The following is a 22,703-nucleotide window of genomic DNA, read 5'->3' as shown; positions in this document are numbered from 1 at the left end:
ACGCCATTTGCCCAAGAAGATTTCACATTATCACGAAATCCCAGTTGTTGTGGATCTGTTTTTGATTCAAAAGGTTGGATCTCAGATACCACTGGTAAACACTCAAAGCAAACAAATATAAAGCAAAACAAAACAAAACAAAAACCATGCTCTTTGTTTTAGTGTTAGGTGAATGGAGACTATATTCTGATTAGATGTGGCAGACAACAAAAACTCAAACTTTGCATGATGTAAGTGACTGTGAGAGGATGATGACCCTTTGAATTATAAAAAAGGAAACCATAGATGGCTTTGAGAAGTAGCCTCTGGTCTTCCAATATCTCTGCAATAAAGACTATTATTCTTAAATTTGTGTCATAGGAAAATGTCATGATATCTAAAATGCTGCCCATCAATTAATGGGGGTTAAAAACCAAGGGGAAAATGACAGCTTGTGGGAATAATATATAAGCTTACCTAGTAGTAAGCAGACAGAAATTTCACACAAAAGACATCTATACCTATTGATACAACAGACACGAATATATACGCTTTTATCCTTCCTTCTTCCAGGGTCACCAGGACCAAAGAAAATTTCTCTGGCCAGACTGGAAAAAACCCAGGATGGCCTGATTAACCCATGATCTATGTCTCTTATAAATCTTGGATGTGGTTTCTTTCAGACATGACCCAGAAGTGGTCTATGCTGCCACAGGCAATAGTAGGAGGTCCTAACCAGTTACTTTACTTCAGCATCCTGTTTATGATTTTTCTGGTTTTTGATGAACAAGACGACTGTCTTCTGGTGGGCAGTATTCTCTCAGATAATTTAAAAAGAAAGTCCTAAGATTACTAGAAATCAACAACTTTTATAATATGTCCAGTGACTAGTCTTGATTAAAGAGATATGGAAGCAGTTGGTTTTCATGATTTATAATTAAATTGATTCCCCATTCCATTCCAGAAATCAAACACACAGTTTAAAATGATTTGAAATGTAATAGCTAATTTGTGCTATTATCAAATATTTGGACAAGTGACTTCCTTTCTTTGGATGATCAGTACTGTGGTTGCTCTCCTGTTGTAGACAACCTTTGGCCATTCTGTTTTTGACCTTCTGTAGATCAACAGGATGAGCAGGAACGGATCGAGGAAAGGCTGGCTTATATTGCTGACCATCTTGGCTTCAGCTGGACAGGTAAAATTAGTGTGACTTATTTTTTCAACTGATCTTTCTTCGCTTAAGAAACACAGTTGCATCAGCCAAGTGTCATTAACAATGAAAAAGTATTTGTTTCCTTGGGTGAGACCATATGGAATAGTGAAAAGAATAATAAACTCTGAACTCGAAAATCCAGGCAGGCCTTCTATTATCTCTGGAATTTAGAAAAATAGAACTTTAAACTGGGGGATTTTGAGAATATACCAAATGTCACTCTCCTCCTTTGGGAGCCATGCATATCCAAATTTTGAGGGGATTACTGTGTTTCAGAGTCATTGTTAGATGCAGTTGTCACAAAATTTAGTTGGAGATTTAACCCAGGTCTCCTTATTTTAGATACTTATATCAGATATCTTCGTTGTGAACAGTACTAAAATTTGCTTTGGCTGCATGTTGAAATACATAAGAATAAGATGTTTCACTAATTTTCTGAGAAATAGGATATTTAAGTATAAAAATTGCAACGTATGTAAAATTATTAAAAGAAAATGAATTGTAAAATCAATATGAGTAGAAATCCCTAAGACCCTTAACAAAGATAATTAATAACAGGGCAGAGAGAATAGTCATTTTCTCACTTTTATAAATTTCAGTAGTTGTTAAATACTGATCAGGTTTTTTTAAATTGAGGGATTTAGGGGGAAGGAAGGACATCAAAATATCCTTGATTGACTAATTAAATAGGTGACATCCAGAATTATTTTGTTTCTTAAGTATGTTTGTGTTTGTGCATAAAACGTAATATCTATGTACTTGTTGAAAATTCAAACCCCACAACCATAGAGAATGGTAGAAAATTGAAAGTGTAAAGAAGTTTCTCATAACTGCCTCTGGTCTTCTAGCTTCATACCTCAAAAGTAACTACTTCCGCTTTCTCATGTATTCAGAAAAAAATATGCAGTACCCACATCTAGGTGTACTATTTTAAAATAAGCACAATTTTCCTCAATAATATTCCTTGTAAATATTCCATCGGCATAGACATGTATGTCTCATTCTCAGAAGTGCTATTTAGTTTTACTGTGTGATAGTATCATAATTCTATCAGTGGCCTTTATTGCTGGACATCTAGGTTGTTTCTGTTAATGACAAATATCATAGTGCATTGATGTATTTTCATGAGAATCTCTATAGGGCATGTTACTAGAAGTAGAATTGAATATCTGAATAAAGGGTATGTATGTTTTTAATTCTGAAAGATATTTGCTGATTGCCATCCAAAGAGTATTTATTTGCACACACACACACACACACACACACACACACACACACACCACAGTGTATAAGTGTCCATTTACTATATTAATGGTAGACTTTAAAGGAAAATGTTGTGGCCTTTTCCGTAGGTCAATTAATGCTTCCCAGAGCTTTTATTCAAGTGACATCAAATTAAAGAAAGTTTATCCAACCAATGTAATATAACCACAGCCAGTCTTTATCCAAATATCCAGAAATAGGATTTACAGTACTTAAAACATTATTTAATGATGATTAAAAGTGAGAAAGTCTGTTACTCCTATTTTCAGTAATTTATTTTCCATTATCTTGGTTAAGAGTATAAGCCTGTATTAACGGTCCAGTCTGCATTTTGGAATTAAACGGGCCTGAATTATGCACGTTTTATCATCCGTTGCCTCAAATGTAGTGTTTCCACTGTGAATGTGATCAGTTCCATACCTAGTTTTAAGGAGAACCTCCACAGTTAGGGACAGAAAAACAAAGTCTTCTTGAGAGTCACTTCTAATGCACAGTGGGAGAAAATGAACACTATTATGGCAATACAAAGAACGCATCATTTACAAAATCACAGAGCCAGGTGCAGAGACTCTGAAGTTCTGGTGTTTATGGAGTAATATTTTCTTTTCTAGAATTAGCAAGAGAACTGGATTTCACTGAGGAGCAGATTCATCAAATCCGAATTGAGAACCCTAACTCCCTGCAAGACCAGAGCCATGCACTATTGAAGTACTGGCTGGAAAGGGATGGAAGGCAGGCTACAGGTAGGTGGGGAGCTCTGTGTGAAAAGCATTAGGTGAAAGGTTGAGCTCTAAGTCTTGCTCAACTAGCCCTTTCATTTAAATTCAGCAAAACAATAAAATAACGAATGCCGTCAATCTGAAATACTGCCGTAAACTAATGAGAGCAAGCTATGACATTTCTAAAATACGCATCTTGCGTAACAATTCTTACACTACATTCCCATGAACAATGGTGTCAATTAAGGGGAAACCCTGGCTGCTAATAGAAATGTTATTAAAGACCTAAAATTTTCTAAATATTGAGAGTGGACACCGTTCCTTTGTCATTGTTTTACTGGTAGTGCATTGCCTTCAGTTCCTACTTCCTTTACTCCTAAATAACTTAATTGAGGGAAAGATGTCACGTAGATATTCTTTATAATGATTTGTATATAATATTCTGACCACATCAAATCAAATGAGAAGTGATAAAGACCATTACTTCATCTCATTCTTCAGCTAGTCTAAATTTGCTACTTCCTTTAATGTCTCTCTGAAGATCATCTAGAGAGCTCCCTTATTTATAGCCAGTCTACATTTGCCTTTCCCTCTCTTGCCATTCTCCTAGGTGGGATTGCCAGATTTGGCAAAGGAAACTAGAGGACACCCAGTTACATTTCAGAGAGTCAACAAATAGTTTTTTAGTACCGGTACACTCCATGCAATATTTGGGATATATTTATACTTTAAAATTTATTTGTTTTATCTGAAATTCAAATTTGATAGTGTGTCCCATATAATATCTGGCAATTCTATTTTAGAGCTTATGCCTAATGCTTTCCCACCTTTTTATGCATGTATTTTTTCTGTTTGCTTATTTTTTATAAAGACCTTTAATTAAGCTTTGTTTGTTTCCTATATAAATGTCAAAATTTTAGTAAGACAACTAAGTGAAAGAGATCTTAAAAACAGTACCTACCCCTCAGAAGTAATAAATGAGTTTTCTCTACTATCCCAGATACCAGTCTCATTGAATGCCTCACTAAGATCAACCGAATGGATATTGTTCATCTCATGGAGGCCAGCACAGAGCCTCTCCAGGAGCGCATAAGTCATAGCTATGCAGAAATCGAACAGACAATTGCACTGGATCATAGTGAAGGTCAGTTTGTGGATGTGGGTGTGTGTTGTATCTGTGGTTAATTTGGGCAACTGGACCACATCTTCCCTTTATTTAGAGGGTGGTCTGTGGACTTTGGGGATCACACATTTTTCTTATTTTATAGGTACCCATACTGCTCATTCTTTGTTACTTCACCATTGTCCTAGTCAGTTGGGACTGCTATAACAAAATGCCGTGAACTCGGTGGCTTAAACAGGAGAAATGTATTTCTCACCATTCTAGAGAATGGAAGTCAGAGATCAGGATGACAGCATAGTCAGGTTCTGGTGAGGAGTGTCCTTTGGGTTGCAGATGGCTGTCTTCTTGCTATGTCCACACATGGGGGAAAGAGACCTAGCTAGCTCTTTGGCCTCTTCTTATAAGGGCACTAATCCTGTTCCTGAGGGCTCTACCCTCATGACCCAATTACAGCCCAAAGGCACCACCTCCAGATATTATTGCATTGGGATTAGGGTTTCATCGTATGAATTTTAAGGGGATACAGTCACTCAGTTCATAACAACATGGATGACCTGTCCATTTCCCTTGCCTCAGTTCCTTGATGGCTTCTGATACTTTGTCTGTTAGCTACCCATTTCAGTGCTCACAACCAAGACTATATCATCACCACTGACTTTACTACTCCAGCGTCCTAACTTGAAGCATTACATTTACCTCCTCTTTCGCTTCCACACCAACATTCCTTCAGACCCACTGGGACCTCCAGCTATTGGCCCTGCCATCTTGTCAGTATTCATTTATTCACATTCTCATTCTCATTTATTTACATGCTCACTCACTCTTTTCTTCTTCCCTCTCATCTCTATTTTATACAGAGAATTTTCCTCTTCTTTCCAGCTTCCAGCATTTCTCTTCTCCTTATTCAAAGCTGATGACCACGCTTCATATTTCTTAGAAAAAATGAGAATCATCTGAAGGAAATGTCCATTTCTTTCACAAATCTACCAACCTAAGTGCATCTCAATGCCTGTATTCTGCTTTCTCTCTGCTGTGAAATGTCTTTGCTTTGCTAAAACCATCATCTCTTCTTTTTCTCTGGATGCCCTCCCTTTTTATCCAGTCAAGGACCTCACTGCTATAGTTGTCCTCTGTGACATTCTACAACTAGACCAGGCTCAACAGCACTAAACATGTTTTAATAGAACCCATCTTCAAAAAATGAAACAAAGCAACTCCTTTCACCCCATATTCCTCCCTGTATGATTGTTCTGTTTCTCCATTTATTTTATAGAATAAAATAAATTATCTCCAAAAATAAAATCCAAACTTCCTCTATCTGCCTCATGTCTTCTGGTTCTCTTTAGAGCTGTCTCTAGAGCTATCTCTAGAGTCCATGCCAGTCAGTCTTTTGTCTTCACTACCCAATAGAAAACAGTCACATAAAACTCACCAATTATTTCCTCATTGCCAAATACAGTGAGTAATTTTTCAGTCTTCACCTCATATGCCCCTTAGTAATATTTGACCAAAAAATTAATCTCTTCTTGAAATATTTTCTTCATTCACTTTCCATGATACCTCCCTCCATATTTTCCCCTCTATTTCACTAGCTGTTCATCCTCAGTTTCTTTCTATAGCTTCTTTTCCTAGATTTCAGTGATGGTGTGTGTTACTGTTCAGTGAAAGCTTGTCCTATCTCCCATCTCTCTCCTTTTCCATAAAACCCAGAGACCTGGGCTCCCTGCAGTTCCCTGGGCACCCTATGTATTTTCCGGCTGTGGGGCTCTGCTACTTTTTGTTACCTCCACTCTAGTGGCGTGTTCTCCTCACAGAGCATCAATACCTCAATACCTGTTTCTCTCACTTACTTCAGGCCTCTGCTCAAAATCGTCTCCTAATAGGACTCTTTCCTGACCAGTCTATCTAAAACACTAGCCCTATTTGCTCTGTACTTTTACCCTGGTTTCTTTTTCTTCTAAATTATATCATGAATTTATATCTGCAGAAATAAAAGTTCAGTGAGGACTCGTTCATTGCTATATGTCTAACATCTAAACAGCACCTACTACGTAGTTGATACTCAATATAGATCTGTTGAGTGAAGAAATAAATAGATGCATGTCAGTCATACCTCTGCCAAAAATTTTTCAGGGGCTCCTCATTGCCCTGGATATAGTAAAATTCCTTAGCCTGGCTTGAGAGATGCTGCGTGTAAAGGGTACTCACCCCAGAGCATCGTTAATACAAGTCAATACTTGCAAAGCACCTAGAACAGTGCCCGATGCATAATCAGTATTTAGAATGTATTAGCTATTGTTACTCTTTAATATTTACCTCTTTAATATAAGTGAGCTGCGATTAAATACTGAATTAAAATTGTTGTGCCCCGCAGGGTTCTCAGCCCTTCAGGAGGACCTATGCACCGCACAGCACAAGCAGAAAGAGGAGCGAGCTGCTTCTAAAGAGAGCGAGTCCTGCGAGCACCCTCCCATTGTCTCAGAGGAAGACATTTCCGTCGGTTATTCCACTTTTCAGGATTCCATCCCCAAAGTGGAGGGGGACAGCTCAGCAACAGATCTCTTTCCCCAGACTCACAAGGAGCAAGCCCAGCAGGATTTCTCAGGGAAAATGCAAGACCGGCCTGAAGAGTCATCTCTCGAGTGTCAGCAGGAGTACTTGTGAGTTTCGAAAGAAAAGCCTGTCATATGTAATTCCAAGGAACAAGCCAGTGTGACAGGAGTACCAGGCATATACCGCTGTGAATTATTTTCAGATAGTTTGCAAAGAACCCCACCGATAACAAGGGCCAGAACTACAGACAAAGAGAAACGATCTGAGACAGAATTTTGACAGCATTGTGTGGGAGGCCTGCTTGCACAAACTTCCAGTTCTGTGACCTTGGGCAAGTCCCAAAGCCCTTTTGGTTTCTGTTTTCACATCTCTAAATTAGAGTAATATGCACCATATTCATCTCATAGGGTCACAGGTCAAGGATGTGCCCGTGAAAGCATTGTTTCAACTATAAAATTTCACGTGGACCTCATTCTTATTGCATGTAAGAGTGCTGCCCCTCTGGTATATGTCAATTGTCCCATAGCTCATTCAGAGCGTGAACAGTGAGTGTAGGTGAAACAGCCCTCGGTGTGTTTCTCCAGACTGGTGGGGTGGCTAAGAGTAGAATTGGAAACACAGCACAGTTGATTCACACAGAATGAAAGACCATTAAAATAAGGTGGGGTGTGGTCAGAATGGGAATAAAGAGAAGTTTTCCAGTTAGCTTCTGGCTAAAGGAAAAAACTACGGAGCAGGCAGCTCAGAACTCAAGTTCTGGCCTTTCTAGAAGCAAAGGAGAAAGAGAGTTGTTTGAACGGCACTTGCTATTTAGAGAAAGAAAACAGATCTTGCAAAAGGCAAATGCGTCCCCAGCCCTGAAATCTGAGAATAGTGTGTCAGGAGATTGCATCATAGCATTGCTCTTGTCATTAAGTCAGCTTTGTGCTAGGGTCACTGGAACTTGAGAAGAAGGTGAAATGGGTAAGAAAATCATCCCTTTTTCCACTGAGCCACCACCTGCCAATCCCTTTAGATTTTAGGGGAGAGCAGAAAGAAATGAGGAAAAAAAAAGAAAAAGATGGGAAGCAAAGAGGGCATATCAGAGAGGCACTTTGGGCACTTATTATCTGCGGAGCGACAGAAATTTGCAATAAGTTAAACAGAAAAAGCAGAAAATTCTCTTACTTAGAAAATGAGATTACAAAGATTGCCTTGGAGTAACTCCAAATTATATCAGTAGAAAAAGTTTTAACTAGGTCTCTCCATCAAGTAATACAGTTTTCCAGGGGCATAATAAGACTCTCTCTCTGTTTACAATTATGATAGAGATATTAACATGGGGTTTATACATTGGTTCTTAAAATTTTTTTTCCCAAACTTTGATTCTTGTCTCGAAAGCCTTATTATCTACAGAACTTTACCTCCTCAAATCTTCAAGAAAAGATGAAATTATAATTTATATACTTTGTAGGGATTAGGAAATGGTAATACATTTTGGGATAATTTTTTATCTTTAGAATACATCTTTCCCAGTCAATGCTAGATCAATGATCTGTAACTCTATACAATATCTTACATATGATTTTTATTCAAATTTCATTTCTTGGCCACATTTACAAAACTTATTTTAACTTCCATGGACCATGAAGATAAATCCCAATTTTCCTTCTAATTCTCTTGCTTTGGCAGTAGGAAGAATGTGTATACTCTTCTGGTATAGCTTGGCTTTTCCATTTCAGTGTGACAACACCAGGGACGGAAGTGTCAGAGACTCAAAAGGCCACCACGGCTGTATCTGGCTCTCCCAGCAAGACCCCTGAGGAAATTAGGACCCCTCCTGAGGAGGAGAGGCCATACCTCCAGACCCCAACATCTAGTGAGCAGGGAGACTCTCCCATCATACAAGAACCTGAAGAAGCCCCAGAACATGGGGAGGAGAGTTCTCAGAAAACCAGCCTTGTGATTGTGGAGTCTGCTAATGACCAGCCCCAGGATCTTGAAAGGCTCAATGAAGATGAAGCTTTCCATAAGGTAAGAATCTCCTCGCTTTCCTTGCCCACAGGAAGCAAAGCTACAAACCTTCCCCAGTTTCCATTTCTCTATGGGCTTATTTTTTTCTTGAAAAAAATTAACCTGGGTCAATCCCTTTTAAAACCTGGGACCAGAGAATCTAGAAAAAAAATGATACACGTTCCAATTCTAGCTATTTGACCACGAGCTGTAATTCTACAACTGAAAAACCTTTTGCTAAGGAAAATGAACACTGGGATGAAACAAGATACCCGATAGGGCTTTTCAAAACCGATAATCATAGGGGTGCAGACTAGTGGGAGGGATTCACAGGGCCTCAGGTAAATGCCAGCCATGGCAACTTGTGGGAGCCAGACTCTGGTTAGATCTGCCTGTGCCATTAAATGATAAGCAGGCAGACTGTGGCTGTCCCATGGGGTTTACGTCCCCAAACAAGTTTTTCTTGTTAAAGGAAAGATTATTTCCAAAATAGATCTCCTTACGTCTGTTTTAAGAAGGGCTTTGAAAATGGACATGGTACGTAAACTTACTGCTGATTCAGAACGTCAGACTCCCTGACAGGGGCAAGAGTTGACATCACACTGTTTCCTTTGTTGTTACGTGAGTTTTGATGTTGCAAAGAAGGGTGGAGACCATCTTAAGAAATTAATTTAAACCATTTCTTCTCAGAATGCATTTTAAACTGTTCATATCCCTAGCATTAACGGCGGGGATTTGAGCCCTCCTCAGAACTCCTGAATCAAAATGCCTCTCAGGGAGGGAAGGAGGACCCAGAATCTGTTTGCATTAAACGTAATTTAATATAAATTAAATTATATATTTTTCCTTTCAGAATTCAAAAACATTTTCTACCTCAAAGTGTTTTTAAAGCATTAATATATGTCTCAGTAGTAAAGAATGAGTTGTATAAAAGAACTGAAACTTTTTGGGGAAACAAGTGATACAACTTATCTGCGGGCTTAAGGCCTACGTTTATTTTTGTTCACTATGAGGATGACACCTGCTAGCAGGATTTGTCTAAAATCATGACTATAATTAGGAGAGGTTCAGGCAAATGAGAACTATGTCCCAATTTTGGCAGTTACCTTAAATAATGAATTCATCCCATGAATGGGATTTTATTTTAAGTTTACTTTTGCACAGAATTATTCATCTCCCAAGTTCTTGGCTTAAATGAATTCTAGTAAAAGTGTTTCAAAGATGCTATCTGAACTTAGAAGTTAATAAATTTAGCCTAAGAATCCAGTGGCTAAATGAAGTATAGATTTCAAACAATTATGTGCATAATTCATTTATTTTTTTCAATGCACATAAATAAATTTGGTAAGTCCTTCTGTATTCCACTTTACACAGGTCTGTTCCATTTATTCTTAATGTATATCCAGTTACCTCTGTGATGCTTCCTACTTTGACTCTTAACTTCTCATGACCTTATCTTGAGGATCCAATTTCAGTCACTTTTTGTGCTGATCATATTTCTAGGTGGCAGATTCCTGAATGTTTTTAAAGTATAATTTGCTTAAAATTTTACATATCTTCCTTTTGCAGAAAAGCATGTCGAAATACATCAGGTATTTAAAGATGTGTCGAAAAAATTTCATTGAGTCTTCTTTAAAAAAAAAAAAAAGGCATCCTATTAAGAAAAAGAGTGATTTGATAGAATGTTCCCGAGATACGTGTTCTAATCTAAAATCACGTCTTCAGCTCCATCTCTGACTCTGGGCCAGATCCATAACATCAGACTGGCCAGTCCGTCTTATCTTCTCTGCAAAATGAGTCTAGTATTATTCATAGGCTGATTTTTTTGTTTGCCAGGGAGATGCTCCACTGGCTAGATAACAGCTACTAGGAAATCGTGACTTTTTGCAGAAAGTTCTGCTACAAGCCTAAGTTATTCCTGTACCTGTGGGTTAATCATTCCAAGCCTGAAGTCTGAGTGTCAGTGGCTTATAAATGTTTTTTTTTGTGTTGCTTGAGTTCTGTGTTTACATCTGGTGGTTTATCAGGAGTTTAAGTCCAAGCAGTGATGTGGACAAGCTGCACATTTCTTCTGACAGATTTTGACAGATGGGCACTCAGACAGCTTTCAGAATTCCAGAATTTTTTTTTCATTCATTGAACAAAAAATCTATTTTCTTATACACACCTGTTTGCCCTGCTGGCTTTTCCACCAAAGCCTCCAGGAATGAGACTTTCAGAAAACAAGTGTGAACTAAAGCAGAAACCAGTAGTGAAGACATTCCTTAGCGTGTTAAACAAAACCATGCTTCCATGCTTCCACCAGGAGCTAACAGAGGAATTAGGTGAGCTGGAGGCCAGCTCAGATGAGGAGGCGATGGTAACTACCAGGGTTGTCCGCCGACGAGTGATTATTCAGGTAATAGCTGTTACGTTACTGCACGTCCGGGACACTTCTGTCCTCATAACCCTTGGAGAGTGGTAGACCTGGAGCAGTGAGGGCTTGGCATGCTCTTCAGGTAGTGCATGGCCATTCAAAAGCAGATCCCTAACTCTCCTAAGTTTGGTTTGTTAAAAAAAACAATGCAGCGGTGATGACGTTGGCAGCCCACCTCGAGAGAGCAAACAGCAAGAGTGAGAGCTCTTCTTCCGTTCTGCCCCCCTCACCTCGCTTGTCCGTTTTTGTTTGTGTGTTTGTTTTACACCTAACTTTGGTCCAGTTCGCCTAAGCATGTTATCACCCGCCTTTTTTCCCCCCTTTCTTTCTTTCCTTTAAACATACTACTCGACAGGACTCAGCATCTCAGCAGTGCTTCTCAGTAGCTTCCTTCATTTTCTAACATGGCTCCCATTATAAGCCCTTGGGAGGAGTTTCCCAGAATCAGTGCCAAACACAGAAGTGACCCTTTTCTCTCAACCATGTAGGGAGATGATATGCCTGACATACCCCCGGAAACAGTCACAGAGGAAGAATACATCGATGAGTATGGACACACTGTGGTCAAGAAGGTACCGTCCTAATGTGACTGATTTCAAACCTCCTGCTTAAAACTTATCAGTCCCCCAGTACGGTCCCTCAAAAACAAGTTCCATGAATAAAATGTCTTTCAGGTCACTAGGAAAGTCATTAGGCGGTACGTGTCCTCTGATGGCACAGAGAAAGAGGAGGTTACGATGCAGGGAACGCCCCAGGGACCCATCAGCATTGAGGAAGGAGATGGCTATTCCAAAGTCATGAAACGCATTGTATTAAAGAGTGACACCGAACAGTCAGAGGTAAGAACATCTGATTCTCCAACGTGATTTTATGGACAAGTGTGAAATAGTCAGAAGAGGTGGGTGACATTGTTTACCCACATTGGCCCCACCGCTCCCCATTACATGGCACCCTGCTTTCAGTTGTACATTCATTTTTTTTCTTCATGATTTTGTGACATTTTAAAGTAACCATCGAGGAGATTTGTAGCCATTGTATTCATGATCTCTGTTTGGTCCTTCTTATTTCTGTTTTCTGTTCAGTTCATGGTTGTGTACATAACAATGGAAATCCAAAAGCCAATTTTTAAAAGACCAGAGTTCCATTGGCTGGCAAGCAGTATGTCACGGAAAGTCCCTTACAATTGCGTTGTGGCGCTTGTTCCCCGGACAGCGTGGCAGCCTCTGTAGGGCCCTGTTGATAAATATTTGATATTTAAACTTGTGCATTTCAGAGTCACTAAAGTCAGGGTCCAGAAATTCCCTGACCTCTAGTTTTCTTTCTTTCCGTTCTACTCTCTTTGAGAAACATTTACTCTCTTTGACGTATAATTTGTGACACCCTCACTGTTTTGCATTCATTCACATCCTCAAAATGTTATTATCACGTACAAAGTTTTTCCAGAAATCTACTTTTTTGGTTTCTCATATCTTTGAGAGTTTCTCCTATGGGGATTAGTTTTATCTTCATAATGTCAAAACCATTTAAACGTGGAGGAGAGGGTTTATCAACAGGCTGTTAGGTCTGCATTGCACTGAGCAATTGGTTTCTTATTTACAATACTTCCTGACGAGTTTTCATTCAGGTGACTCATGAGTTTGGTGCTGTGTACATAGAGTCTTCCACAGAAGCATCACCAACTGATTACAGGCTTTTTCTTTCTTTTTGTAACTGCTTCTCTTTTCCAAAATACTGTTTTCTGGAAGACCGTTATATGCCATTGTAGGGTTTGGGGGTTTTTTATTTGTTCTTTTTTTTTTACATGAAAGAATTCATCACTATGACATTGTGGCAGTCAGAAACCATGTATCGTGTGTCCTTCATTCATTAGGTAACTTTGTCTGAGCCCAGCATTTTGTCCAGTACCTCACAATTTCAGGCTGAACCAGTGGAAGGCCGTAGAGTCAGCAAAGTTGTTAAAACAACTATGGTACATGGAGAGAGGATGGAGAAACATCTGGGTGATTCTAGTTTAGCCACTGATCTTCCTTCAGCCAAAGATGACTTTGAAGAGGTATAGAAGCATTTTCACTTCCATGTTTTTGTGTGGTGTATGTATATTTTATGTTTGCTTTGTGTTTAAAAAGAAAATGGTTATCATCATATCATTCCATATGTGTATTCATGGAAAGGTGCAGAAAAATTCAAAAGAGTAGAATTCCTGTGTGAATAACTTGTACAGTGAGGTAATGTTTCCACAATTTGTGGTATTCATCAGTGTCATCTTAAATGCTTTTAAAAATCTAGATGACCAGAATTCACTTCAGCTGAATCAGAATCAGAATCTCTGGAATTAGGTCATGATTGTACATCTTGCTAGGAAGTCCCAGAAGTAACTTCCCAATTAATAAGAAAAAGAAATAAATAGGTTGCAAATTATCTTTACTAATATTCTCAAATATTTCTGAAGATTGACATTAAAGAAGATTCAGTTTTATTTTAAACCTAGAAATAAAATAAGTATTTATGATTATTTAAGTTCTGATTTTCGGTAACTAGGAAATGGGTTCACGGTGACAAACCCACAGACCCTTACTAGGATTCAAAAATTCAAAAATTCTGAAAACCAAAACAAATTTTGTAGCTTAGTAGCAAGTTAATTTGGTTGCAGAATTTAATATGAACTGATACGGAGCTATTAGGACGTGGAAGGAGTTTCAGTCCTCTCTAGAGTGAATATTCACACGGTTTGCTGTTGATATATATATGAGTTTGATTACAGGATACTGCCCCAGCCCCTTCTGGGGTATTGGAACATAGAGTGTATGTATCATATTACCTTTCTAAAATCCAAAAAGAAAAAAATTCTGGGTTCTGAAACACATCTGGCCCCAAGGGTTTGACTAAGGGATTGTGGACCTATGCATATATCTACAAAACACTTTTTACTATCGAGCCCTTTTGAAGTTAAATGTTACACGTGTGTCCTCTTCTTTACCCACAATTTGTGCTGAGATTATATATGAATGTGTTGGGGTATGAAAGGCATACCTTATTTAAATATTTTTAAGGAAAGTATCTTGACCTTGGATAATCAGAAGATGAATTGTATGAGTTGTACACTTTGGGTCTTATTCATTTGTTGCTTGTTTTGCCTCTAATCATTATATTTATCGGTAGAGTCTCCGCTGGGAAAAGAAGGGGTGAGATGAGGAGAAAATCAGAAGTCAGTCAGTACAGACGTTATTTACCAGCATCTGTGAAGCATCGTAGTACATGTCCTTCACAAATGGGAGGAATTTAGATAAAACTCAGTTCTTTTATTTGATCCCCAGATGGTTTTTATTTACCCTTTCAAGTATAGCTTTTTATACTCATTATCGATTAAGCACCAGAATAGATTCTTTTTAAGTCTATGGTTTACGATGGGTTTTGTCCTGTTTTCTTTTTTCTTTAGGCTTTGACTTACACAGGTAGCCACATGAAAGTGCACTTCCCCAGTTTAGTAGAGAATGAGATCCTGAAAGAGGATGGATCAGTCATTAAAAGGTTTGGGTTAGCATGGGGTTATGCTTTGCCAACTAACACCTGGAGTTTTTTCCCCAATTTTAAGAAAATAAAAATAGCCCCTACATATACCCTAACATCCCTTGGGAACTTCCAACTCTCTCTGCATCGTACACTTTTGTCAAGTGGTAGATCTGTCAGTTGTCATGCCTGTAGCATCCTCTGGATGCTTTGAAAGTAATAGCAAGGCTTGAGGAGAACGAGATACCAGTTGACACAGTCACTCCCTGGGTTTTAGCAAGGCATCCATTTCACTGAGGCCGCCTGGCTGGGATCTTCCATTGTGTTGATAGACTTGGAGCTCATATGAGGAGGAATCTAATCAGCTGCTCGCAAATTAATCTTGTGACCAGCTACTTTCAGTTCAATCTTAGCAAGTCATAACTGCGTGGTACATGCTTTGGGTTTTTTAAAATTCTTTTTTTTTTTTTTTTAACCTCCTTCCAAATGCTTTAAGCTGTTTCATGATCCTGCATGTGAGTGGCAAATAACATGAGTATGAGTTTGATATCCCCAAACCTGAATGTACCTAGCAATGCTGAAACCAGGAAGTCTACTAAGTTTAGAAAGTGCCATAAAAGCAGTAAGCACCTCAGTTTTGTGCCTAAGAAAGGGGGCCAGCTGTGAAACTCCCTGGTCAGCCTGTCCCTATCACCTATTTGATGTATGAACTCGAACACCCTTGCCTCTTGCCTCATCTCCTGGCCCTTCTCTCTGGTCCTCTAGCAGCACCATGCTAATGATGTGCTCTCGGCTTCGCAGTGAAAAGACACAGTGGAAACTCAAGTTACTATTGTGTTTTCCACTTCATTGTAAAGAAGAAAAAGATTGTCATTTATAGTACTCTACAAAGCTATTTTTAGCCCGTAGAACATAATAATTAGGAACAGTGAATTAAAGGTTCTGTCACAATTCCACCCTCCAATCCCATGTGAACAGCAGCAGCAGCTAAGAATTGAGGAGTGTAATTGCTCAGAGAACTTTAAAAATGCTATGTAAATTAAGGATAAAGTGCTTTTTGTATTCTGAACTTTTAAGTCTGTTATTCAGTTACTCAGACAAAACCACATAAACCATGTGCACACCCCAGCATCATGAGCTCTTTAAATTGGACGACATTTAGGGACCAGTTAATCCAAAGTTCTCAGTCATCTCAGTTACAGCTGGTGAATTTGAAGCCAGGGATACAGACAACTCAATTAAATTCTATAGCTATTTAGTTCCAGAATTGTATTTGTCATGTATAACACGTCTATCTTGTGTGTTGCTGAAGACTTTTTAATCATACCCACTGCCCCCCCATATACATGAATAGGTTCATTCCACTGCTTGCGTTATATGCATATGCCTGCTCATGAACACATTCATCTACACTTATCTGCACAAAATACCAAGGTTTGCCCTATGATAGGAACTGATCACTCCCCCACCCCGCCAACCACCACCACCAATGCAATGAGGGCTTCTTTAGCTCTTGACAGAAATAATCAGGTATTTGCCTTTTGGGAGATGAAAATTATGAGTGCTGAATAGTTAGAAATCTAATTTCAACCACTGGAACCAAATTTGATCTTGTTATCAAAAGGAACAAATTTGGTATGCCTGGGTGGCTCAGTCGGTTAAGCATCTGATTCAGGTCATGAGGTTATGGTCCTGGGATCAAGCTTTGCATTGGGCTCCATGCTCACTGGGGAGTCTGCTGGAGGACTCTTTCTCCCTTTGCCTTTACCCTAGCTCTCTCTTTCTCCAAAATAAATAAATAATTTTTTTAAAAAAGGAACAAATTTCAAGTTTGCTTTCAGATACAAAATAACTCATGTGAGGGGCGCCTGGGTGGCTCAGTGGGTGAAAGCCTCTGCCTCTGGCTCAGGTCACAATCCCAGTGTCCTGGGATCGAGCCCCGCATCGGGCTCTCTGCTCCGCGGGGAGGCTGCTTCCTCCTCTCTCTCTGCCTGCCTCTCTGCCTACTTGTGATCTCTGTCTGTCAAATAAATAAATAAAATCTTTAATGCAAAACAAAACAAAATAACTTGTGTGGTGTCGAAGGAAGGGAGAGAAGTGTTGAAGGAAGGGAGAGAAGAAGAGAACATGCGAGAAGAAGGAAGGAGGAAACAAAGATGCTCAAAAGAAGGTTGAAAGTATTTTGGCTAATAGAAGTCTTAAAAAAAAATCAGCATGATCTTCAATGCATGGCAGTGTTAAAAGGTAGAATAATGGTAAGGGCGGAACTTCCAGCTCCTTAACACTAGGAATCAGTAAGAAAACTGCTGGACGAAGTCACAAACACTGCTCATTTCTTCCGTGGTTTTCAGTGAAGATGCATATCATTGTGGTTACAGATTCAGGCTCTGGAACCTTTGAGTCTTGGCCCAGCTTCATACTAACCATGTTATTTTGTATTTGGAGCATTGCTTAAAATCTCTGAGATTCATTATCCTTATTCATTTTAATAATAGTGCCTGGCACATAAAAATGTTCACCACATAGTAACGGCATGAATAATTATATTTAGAAGTAGTGAGAAGAAGAGAGGGTGTACAGATTACAGTGTAATCATTTTCAAGTAGGGATGCAGGAAAATGGTAGTACAAAATATCACAGTATATCAGAGCCCCTTTTGTCAAGGAATCACTAATCAGGAGGGAGCCAAGAAAGCAGCAGACTCTTCAATGGCATAGAAGACCAAAAATGGGCAATTTCATTGAGATCTGAGCAGATGGAGAAAGAATTTGTCTCTTGGTGTTTTTTCTCTTTCCTCTGTCTTCCCCACCGTCTCTAGGTGAAGTTTTGACACCTGGGCAGACCCTCATCTCTCACTGGCAGTCACCTTCCTCTAGGTTGACAGAATAAGATTCCAGTTTTAAAGATCTATATCTCATGGAAAAGTTTTCCTAGAACAGGATGCAATTCTAAGGATTAAGCTGGCAGCTAAGATGTTTTAAAAAATCAAAAAGTATTTTTCTCAGCCTGTCAAAAAGTACATATGGAATCCCTATTTCAGGAGGAGCCGAGCTCTTCCTTTCTTTCTTTTTTAAAAGATTTATTTGTTTATTTTAGAAAGAGAGAGCATGAGTGGAAGAGGCAGAAGGAAGGAGAGAAATTCTCAAACAGATCCCTGCTGAGTGCAGAGCCCAATGCGGGGCTCAACCCCACAACTCCAAGATCACAACCTGAGCCAAGATGGAGAGTTTGATGCCCAGGCGACTATGCCACCCAAGCTCTTTCAAATCAGGGCACCTTAGCAAAACAAGAATGATTATACGGTTACTCTTGGAGAGAATCCTATTAAAGCATGGTTTTAGTTACTTGAAATAGTTCTTAAGGTTTTAAAAAACATTCTTTGTTCCGAAAGACTTTAAAACATTTCATGACTCCTGTCAAACAGGAGAGGCCACGTTTAAAAGAAAGATGTGGAAAGATGGCTAGTGTGGAAGTATCCAGAGGTAGGAGAGTAAAGTACTTTCATGTCATGGTTACTCCCATTCCAAAGATGGTGGCTGCATTTCAGTGAAGAAAGCATAATTCTCTCTTGTCTGCTTTCCTCCAGGACAACAATGAGTAAAGCCAGTACACAGAAGAGGGCTGTGGTGAAGGACCAGCATGGAAAACGCATTTACTTGGAGCACCTGGAGGATGTACCAGAAGCACTAGACCAAGATGACCTCCAGCGCGACCTCCAGCAACTCCTTCGGCATTTCTGCAAGGAGGACTCGAAGCAAGAGGCCAAATGAGGGGCTGCCCAGTCCTCACACCAGAAACCATGCATTCACTCAATATGCAACTTCCCGTTTCATTAGCAGAGTGACCTCCCCAGCCTAATGGGATACCCTGACACTTCCACTTTTAGCAAATACACACCGCATTCTGTTTCAGTTTTTCCCCGTTCTCTTTAACTGAAAGCTGATTTGTGACCAAAGATAGCATCATTCAGTCTGGATGCTGTATCCACTACTTTGTTGTGTCTGTGCTAAACTGGGAACTGGCCACCTCCATCGTTCTTTGCTCCTGCACAAGCTCCACGAAAATCCATCGATCAGAAGAAGTTCACCTACAGACCTCTTCAAGTGATGATGTCCGGGAGTCCTTCCGAGGGATATCCTTGTACCATGTATATAGCTCAAATGCTCAGATGAACAACATATTAAAATTAAAACCACTGCCTATCATAACTACACTGGGCATCATGGAATAAAAGGCCTCTAGAAATTGCTGAACAGTGGTTAATTACCATATTGCTAACACAATCAAAGGATAATACAGTTTGACTGCAAAAGCAGCCCTTCAGACCTACCACGTCCTTAGAACTTCCAGAGTAGCCGTTGCTCCTAGTAAAAGATGGTTAATAACCTCAAGGACTATCCTAACTAAGCACTTACTGCTGGTGCTGGCCAGCCTTGGTTTATGATTCCCCAACGGCCACACGAGGGAGGGGAGAAGGGGAGCAGAAGGCAAAAGGAAAGAAACAGTGAGGTATTCAGCGGCTAGCCACCACATCCTGTGGCATTCTAGCTTCTTCAGGTCTTTTAGATTTTGGACACATTGGCAGGGTATTTTAAAAGCTATAACTACTGTAGTTTTCCAGTTTTCATTGCTGCTTTAGCAAACCACGCTGTCTTATTGGTGGTACTTTCTCCTGGCCACTGCACTGTAGATAATCCATTGGAAACAAGATTTACCCCCTACGCAAAAGGTTAAACTCCTTCACCGTGTTGGAGTGGTTTTCTTTCCCCCCTCCGGGTTTATATCTTCTCTAATACCTGCATGTAGCATTTAAAAATCAAAACCACAGTCAAAACTCCTCTTCTAATCACACTGATGGTTTTCATTCTTTTGACCCTGAGCAAGCACTTTTCACTCTTCTGCTGGGTCTGTTTTTTAGCTTGCAGACAAGGTTGAGAAATCCTTACAAATTTGGTTTTGGTTAAAATTTTTGATTTATTTATTTGAAATCCAAACTCCCTTGGAAACTCTTAAGTGCATTTGTGCACTTTTTCTGTTTGTTTCAGAGAAGGAACTTTAATCATCTGAGTGATTTCCATGTCCTATTCCTTATTCCTCTAGTGGTTGAAGCTGTGTAGCATTTTAACATATATATATATTCACAAATATATTCATATAAACAGTATACATTTCGAATCAGTTATTTGTTAAAGAAAAGTATATTCAATGAAGATGAAATTTAAAAAAAAAAAAAGAGTCTATCCTCCAGGGATTGAACATTTTCCAATTCTATCTGGTCTTTTCCTGTTGTGCAAAAATGACTCATTGCTCCGAAAGTCAAAAACAAATGTGACAAACAATGGCACTTCATCATTTCAAGTAATGTTGCCAAGGGAGAAAATTTCCTGGGAGGGAGGTTTCCCACAAGCCAAATCTCTTAAAGCCTCAAATGCTAGCACTTTCTGGCAGTTGGATAGGAAATAAAGCTTTCTTTGGCAGCCAAAATGAGAGAGGCTCAATGGTGAAACTTTTTGAGACACACCATGGCCTTCTTGTCAAAACCTTCACTGGAGCTCAAGAAAAGCATTTCTGTTGTGTTCTTTGCAGTGCAGATGACGTCTGTGTAACAACATAATGGTTATTCACCTTTTTTTGATTTTTGATTTTTGCTGTGTAATCAAAAACTTGAATACTGTGAGAAGAAGTGAATTTTCAGTTGATGAATCAGCATCTTGTTCCCATGGTGATAACACTAATTGAATATATCTATGAGGGCATGTATTAGTTAATGGAAAAAAAAAATACAACACTAACAATACATAGCTGCAATGTGTACAATGGCTGATTTAATTAAATAAAATGTACAAGTGTTAAATGTGGCAACAGTGATTTCTTCTTTACCACTTAATCTGTGATTTCAGGAGATAAGATTACTAAAGCAATGGCATAGATTTGAAGCCAAGAAGGACAAAAATCCCTCCTTTCCTTGTGGTTTTTATTTGGTAATGAATATGCTATACGCCCCAACACCGTATTAAACACTGAGATGAACAGAGTTTGTCTTTGCCCTCAAAAAACCTTTGTTTATGTTATGCAAAAGGAGAAGATTTATATTTAGTTTTGGAATCGTTAGTAAATAAACAACAGGGACTTGGGGGCTGGGAGGAAATGAGGAGAGAGTAACCAGGGATTCCTAAGGTAGCAGGGCCCACTGGGCAGGAGTCTCCCTTTTCAGTTCTCATTTATAAGGCAGTGGTGTGCCGGAAACACCCTCCTTTGAGAACAGCGTTTCGCTGGGTTGGGTGGCAGTGTTAGGTATCTCATAGCCTGAGAATTAAACATTAAATGGATACGTCAGTATAAGTAACAAAAGGGCAGAAATACACAAAACTGAAATCAGTTGTTATTTGGAGAGGTTTCGGTTTTTTGTTTTTTGAAAAATCCCTTTAGTGCTGCTGTAATATTTTTTACTGTAAAAACAGTACAAAAAGGCATGGTTAGGATATCGAAGAGGTTTTACATATTTAAAATATAAGGTGGGGCAAACCCTCCAGACTGAGGGAAGATTATGCACATCTCATAAATGACTCGAATTAAGTATAAAGAGGTGAAAATTACATCTAAGCACGTTGAAACCAGCTTGACTGGAATTTGACCTTCGGTTCCTAGTGGTGTGATTCCATTTATGTCAGCATGGAGGGTCTGGGTGTGGGCGAGGAGACCAGGACATAAATAAAACAGATAAAGAGAATCTAACCAAGTATTTAGTGAGAACCACCATCACTACAAGATTTTCTTGAATAATGGAAAAAAGATGGCCAGCTTACTTTCATTATAAATGTCTTTGTCTTCAGTTGCCACTCTGCTTAAAAATTATACTCTTTTCCTTCAGCTAAAGTCTGATTTCTGTTTCTGATCTAATTAAAGCTAGAATTACAATCTTAGAATGAAAACCACCCACGTAATACGTAATACAACTTTGGTTTCACTGCAGTAATGGAACATTGGAGAAAACCTTTGAAATATCTTCAGAAAAACCTTTATTCCTAACTCCTACACACAAATTATTCTTTCTTGGTTATCCTCAGACTCCCTGGGAAAAACAAAAGTACTCCTTTACTTTCAATAAGCTCCACAGAGTGGAACGGACGGTACACGTGAGTCTCCCGTGGGCAGCGCTGCTCTGGTGGGCAGGGGCACTTGAAAGTGGTATCTGTCGTACGCCAGCGCATCCCTTTAGCACGGGGGATGTCCAGTGGGTAGGCCCTCGGAGGGTGCCAGGGAGGCCGTATGACAAAATGGCGAAATAGGTGATCTCAGCGTAGGACTGGATGGGAATCAATCTGTCTATGGCAGTACTTGGACGAGTCTGCAAGTTTACCCTCTGGAATCCTCATCAGTAAAACAGAAGAGAACAACGCCTGAGAACCCTCACGCCATACCAGATGCAGGGAAGGGCAGCAAGGCCCATCCCCTCCGTCATCCCTTTAATGTGGAGGTGCCTCAGGGGCCTACGTGCCCTGGGAGCCCATGAGATAGGGAACTCTATTTGTGACCTTCCTCCTCTTTGGGAAGGGTGAGCCTCAATGGGGAAGTTGAAGGCCATAACCCCTCTAGATTCAAAAGTAGAGTTAACCACTTCCTCTTGGGCTCTCCCAGCACAGTTTTTGTCAGTCAGGCCTCTTAGTGCACTTCCTTCTCTGAGGACGGATTCTTCAGGATCTCTCTTTCTCAACAGGTCTTCAGAACTCGGTTCTGGTCTCCAGTCCTTCTTCCGGTGCCCTCCACATACCCTATTTTGGGTTTCCATTTTTTCCTTTACCCTCAAAACTGAATTAGATAAAGACACCCAAACTCCCCTACTGAATGTTCTCTGCGGGCAACTGGTCCAGCGTCGCTGCTGCAAAGATCCGCGCCGGCGGGGCCCTGGGCTGGCCCAGAGGTGGGGAGGAATGG

The 22,703-nt window shown here is 39.7% G+C and overlaps 1 protein-coding gene across 50 annotated transcripts in view; it reads left to right on the top strand.

Moving 5' to 3' along the window:
- The window catches only part of ANK2 (ankyrin 2), a 337,670-nt gene extending 317,044 nt beyond the window's left edge, over positions 1 to 20,626 (top strand). For 24 of the 50 annotated variants that reach the window (XM_045997625.1, XM_045997649.1, XM_045997665.1 and 21 more), the window contains 9 exons: positions 1,103 to 1,177; positions 3,070 to 3,201; positions 4,178 to 4,321; positions 6,675 to 6,960; positions 8,575 to 8,866; positions 11,750 to 11,833; positions 11,936 to 12,100; positions 13,132 to 13,314; positions 18,355 to 20,626. In XM_045997625.1, the coding sequence (XP_045853581.1) occupies positions 1,103 to 1,177; positions 3,070 to 3,201; positions 4,178 to 4,321; positions 6,675 to 6,960; positions 8,575 to 8,866; positions 11,750 to 11,833; positions 11,936 to 12,100; positions 13,132 to 13,314; positions 18,355 to 18,369 (1,376 nt within the window). In that variant the 3' untranslated portion in view covers positions 18,370 to 20,626. Of the gene's footprint in view, positions 1 to 1,102; positions 1,178 to 3,069; positions 3,202 to 4,177; positions 4,322 to 6,674; positions 6,961 to 8,574; positions 8,867 to 11,150; positions 11,244 to 11,749; positions 11,834 to 11,935; positions 12,101 to 13,131; positions 13,315 to 14,697; positions 14,790 to 18,354 lie in introns of all 50 variants that reach the window. The other 26 variants (XM_045997636.1, XM_045997637.1, XM_045997652.1 and 23 more) reach the window with 4 other exon arrangements.
- Positions 20,627 to 22,703: the final 2,077 nt, after the last annotated feature.

This window comes from Meles meles, chromosome 2 (assembly GCF_922984935.1).
Source record: "Meles meles chromosome 2, mMelMel3.1 paternal haplotype, whole genome shotgun sequence".
Classification (NCBI taxonomy): domain Eukaryota; kingdom Metazoa; phylum Chordata; class Mammalia; order Carnivora; family Mustelidae; genus Meles; species Meles meles.
This window is presented reverse-complemented; position numbering and strand designations above follow the sequence as displayed.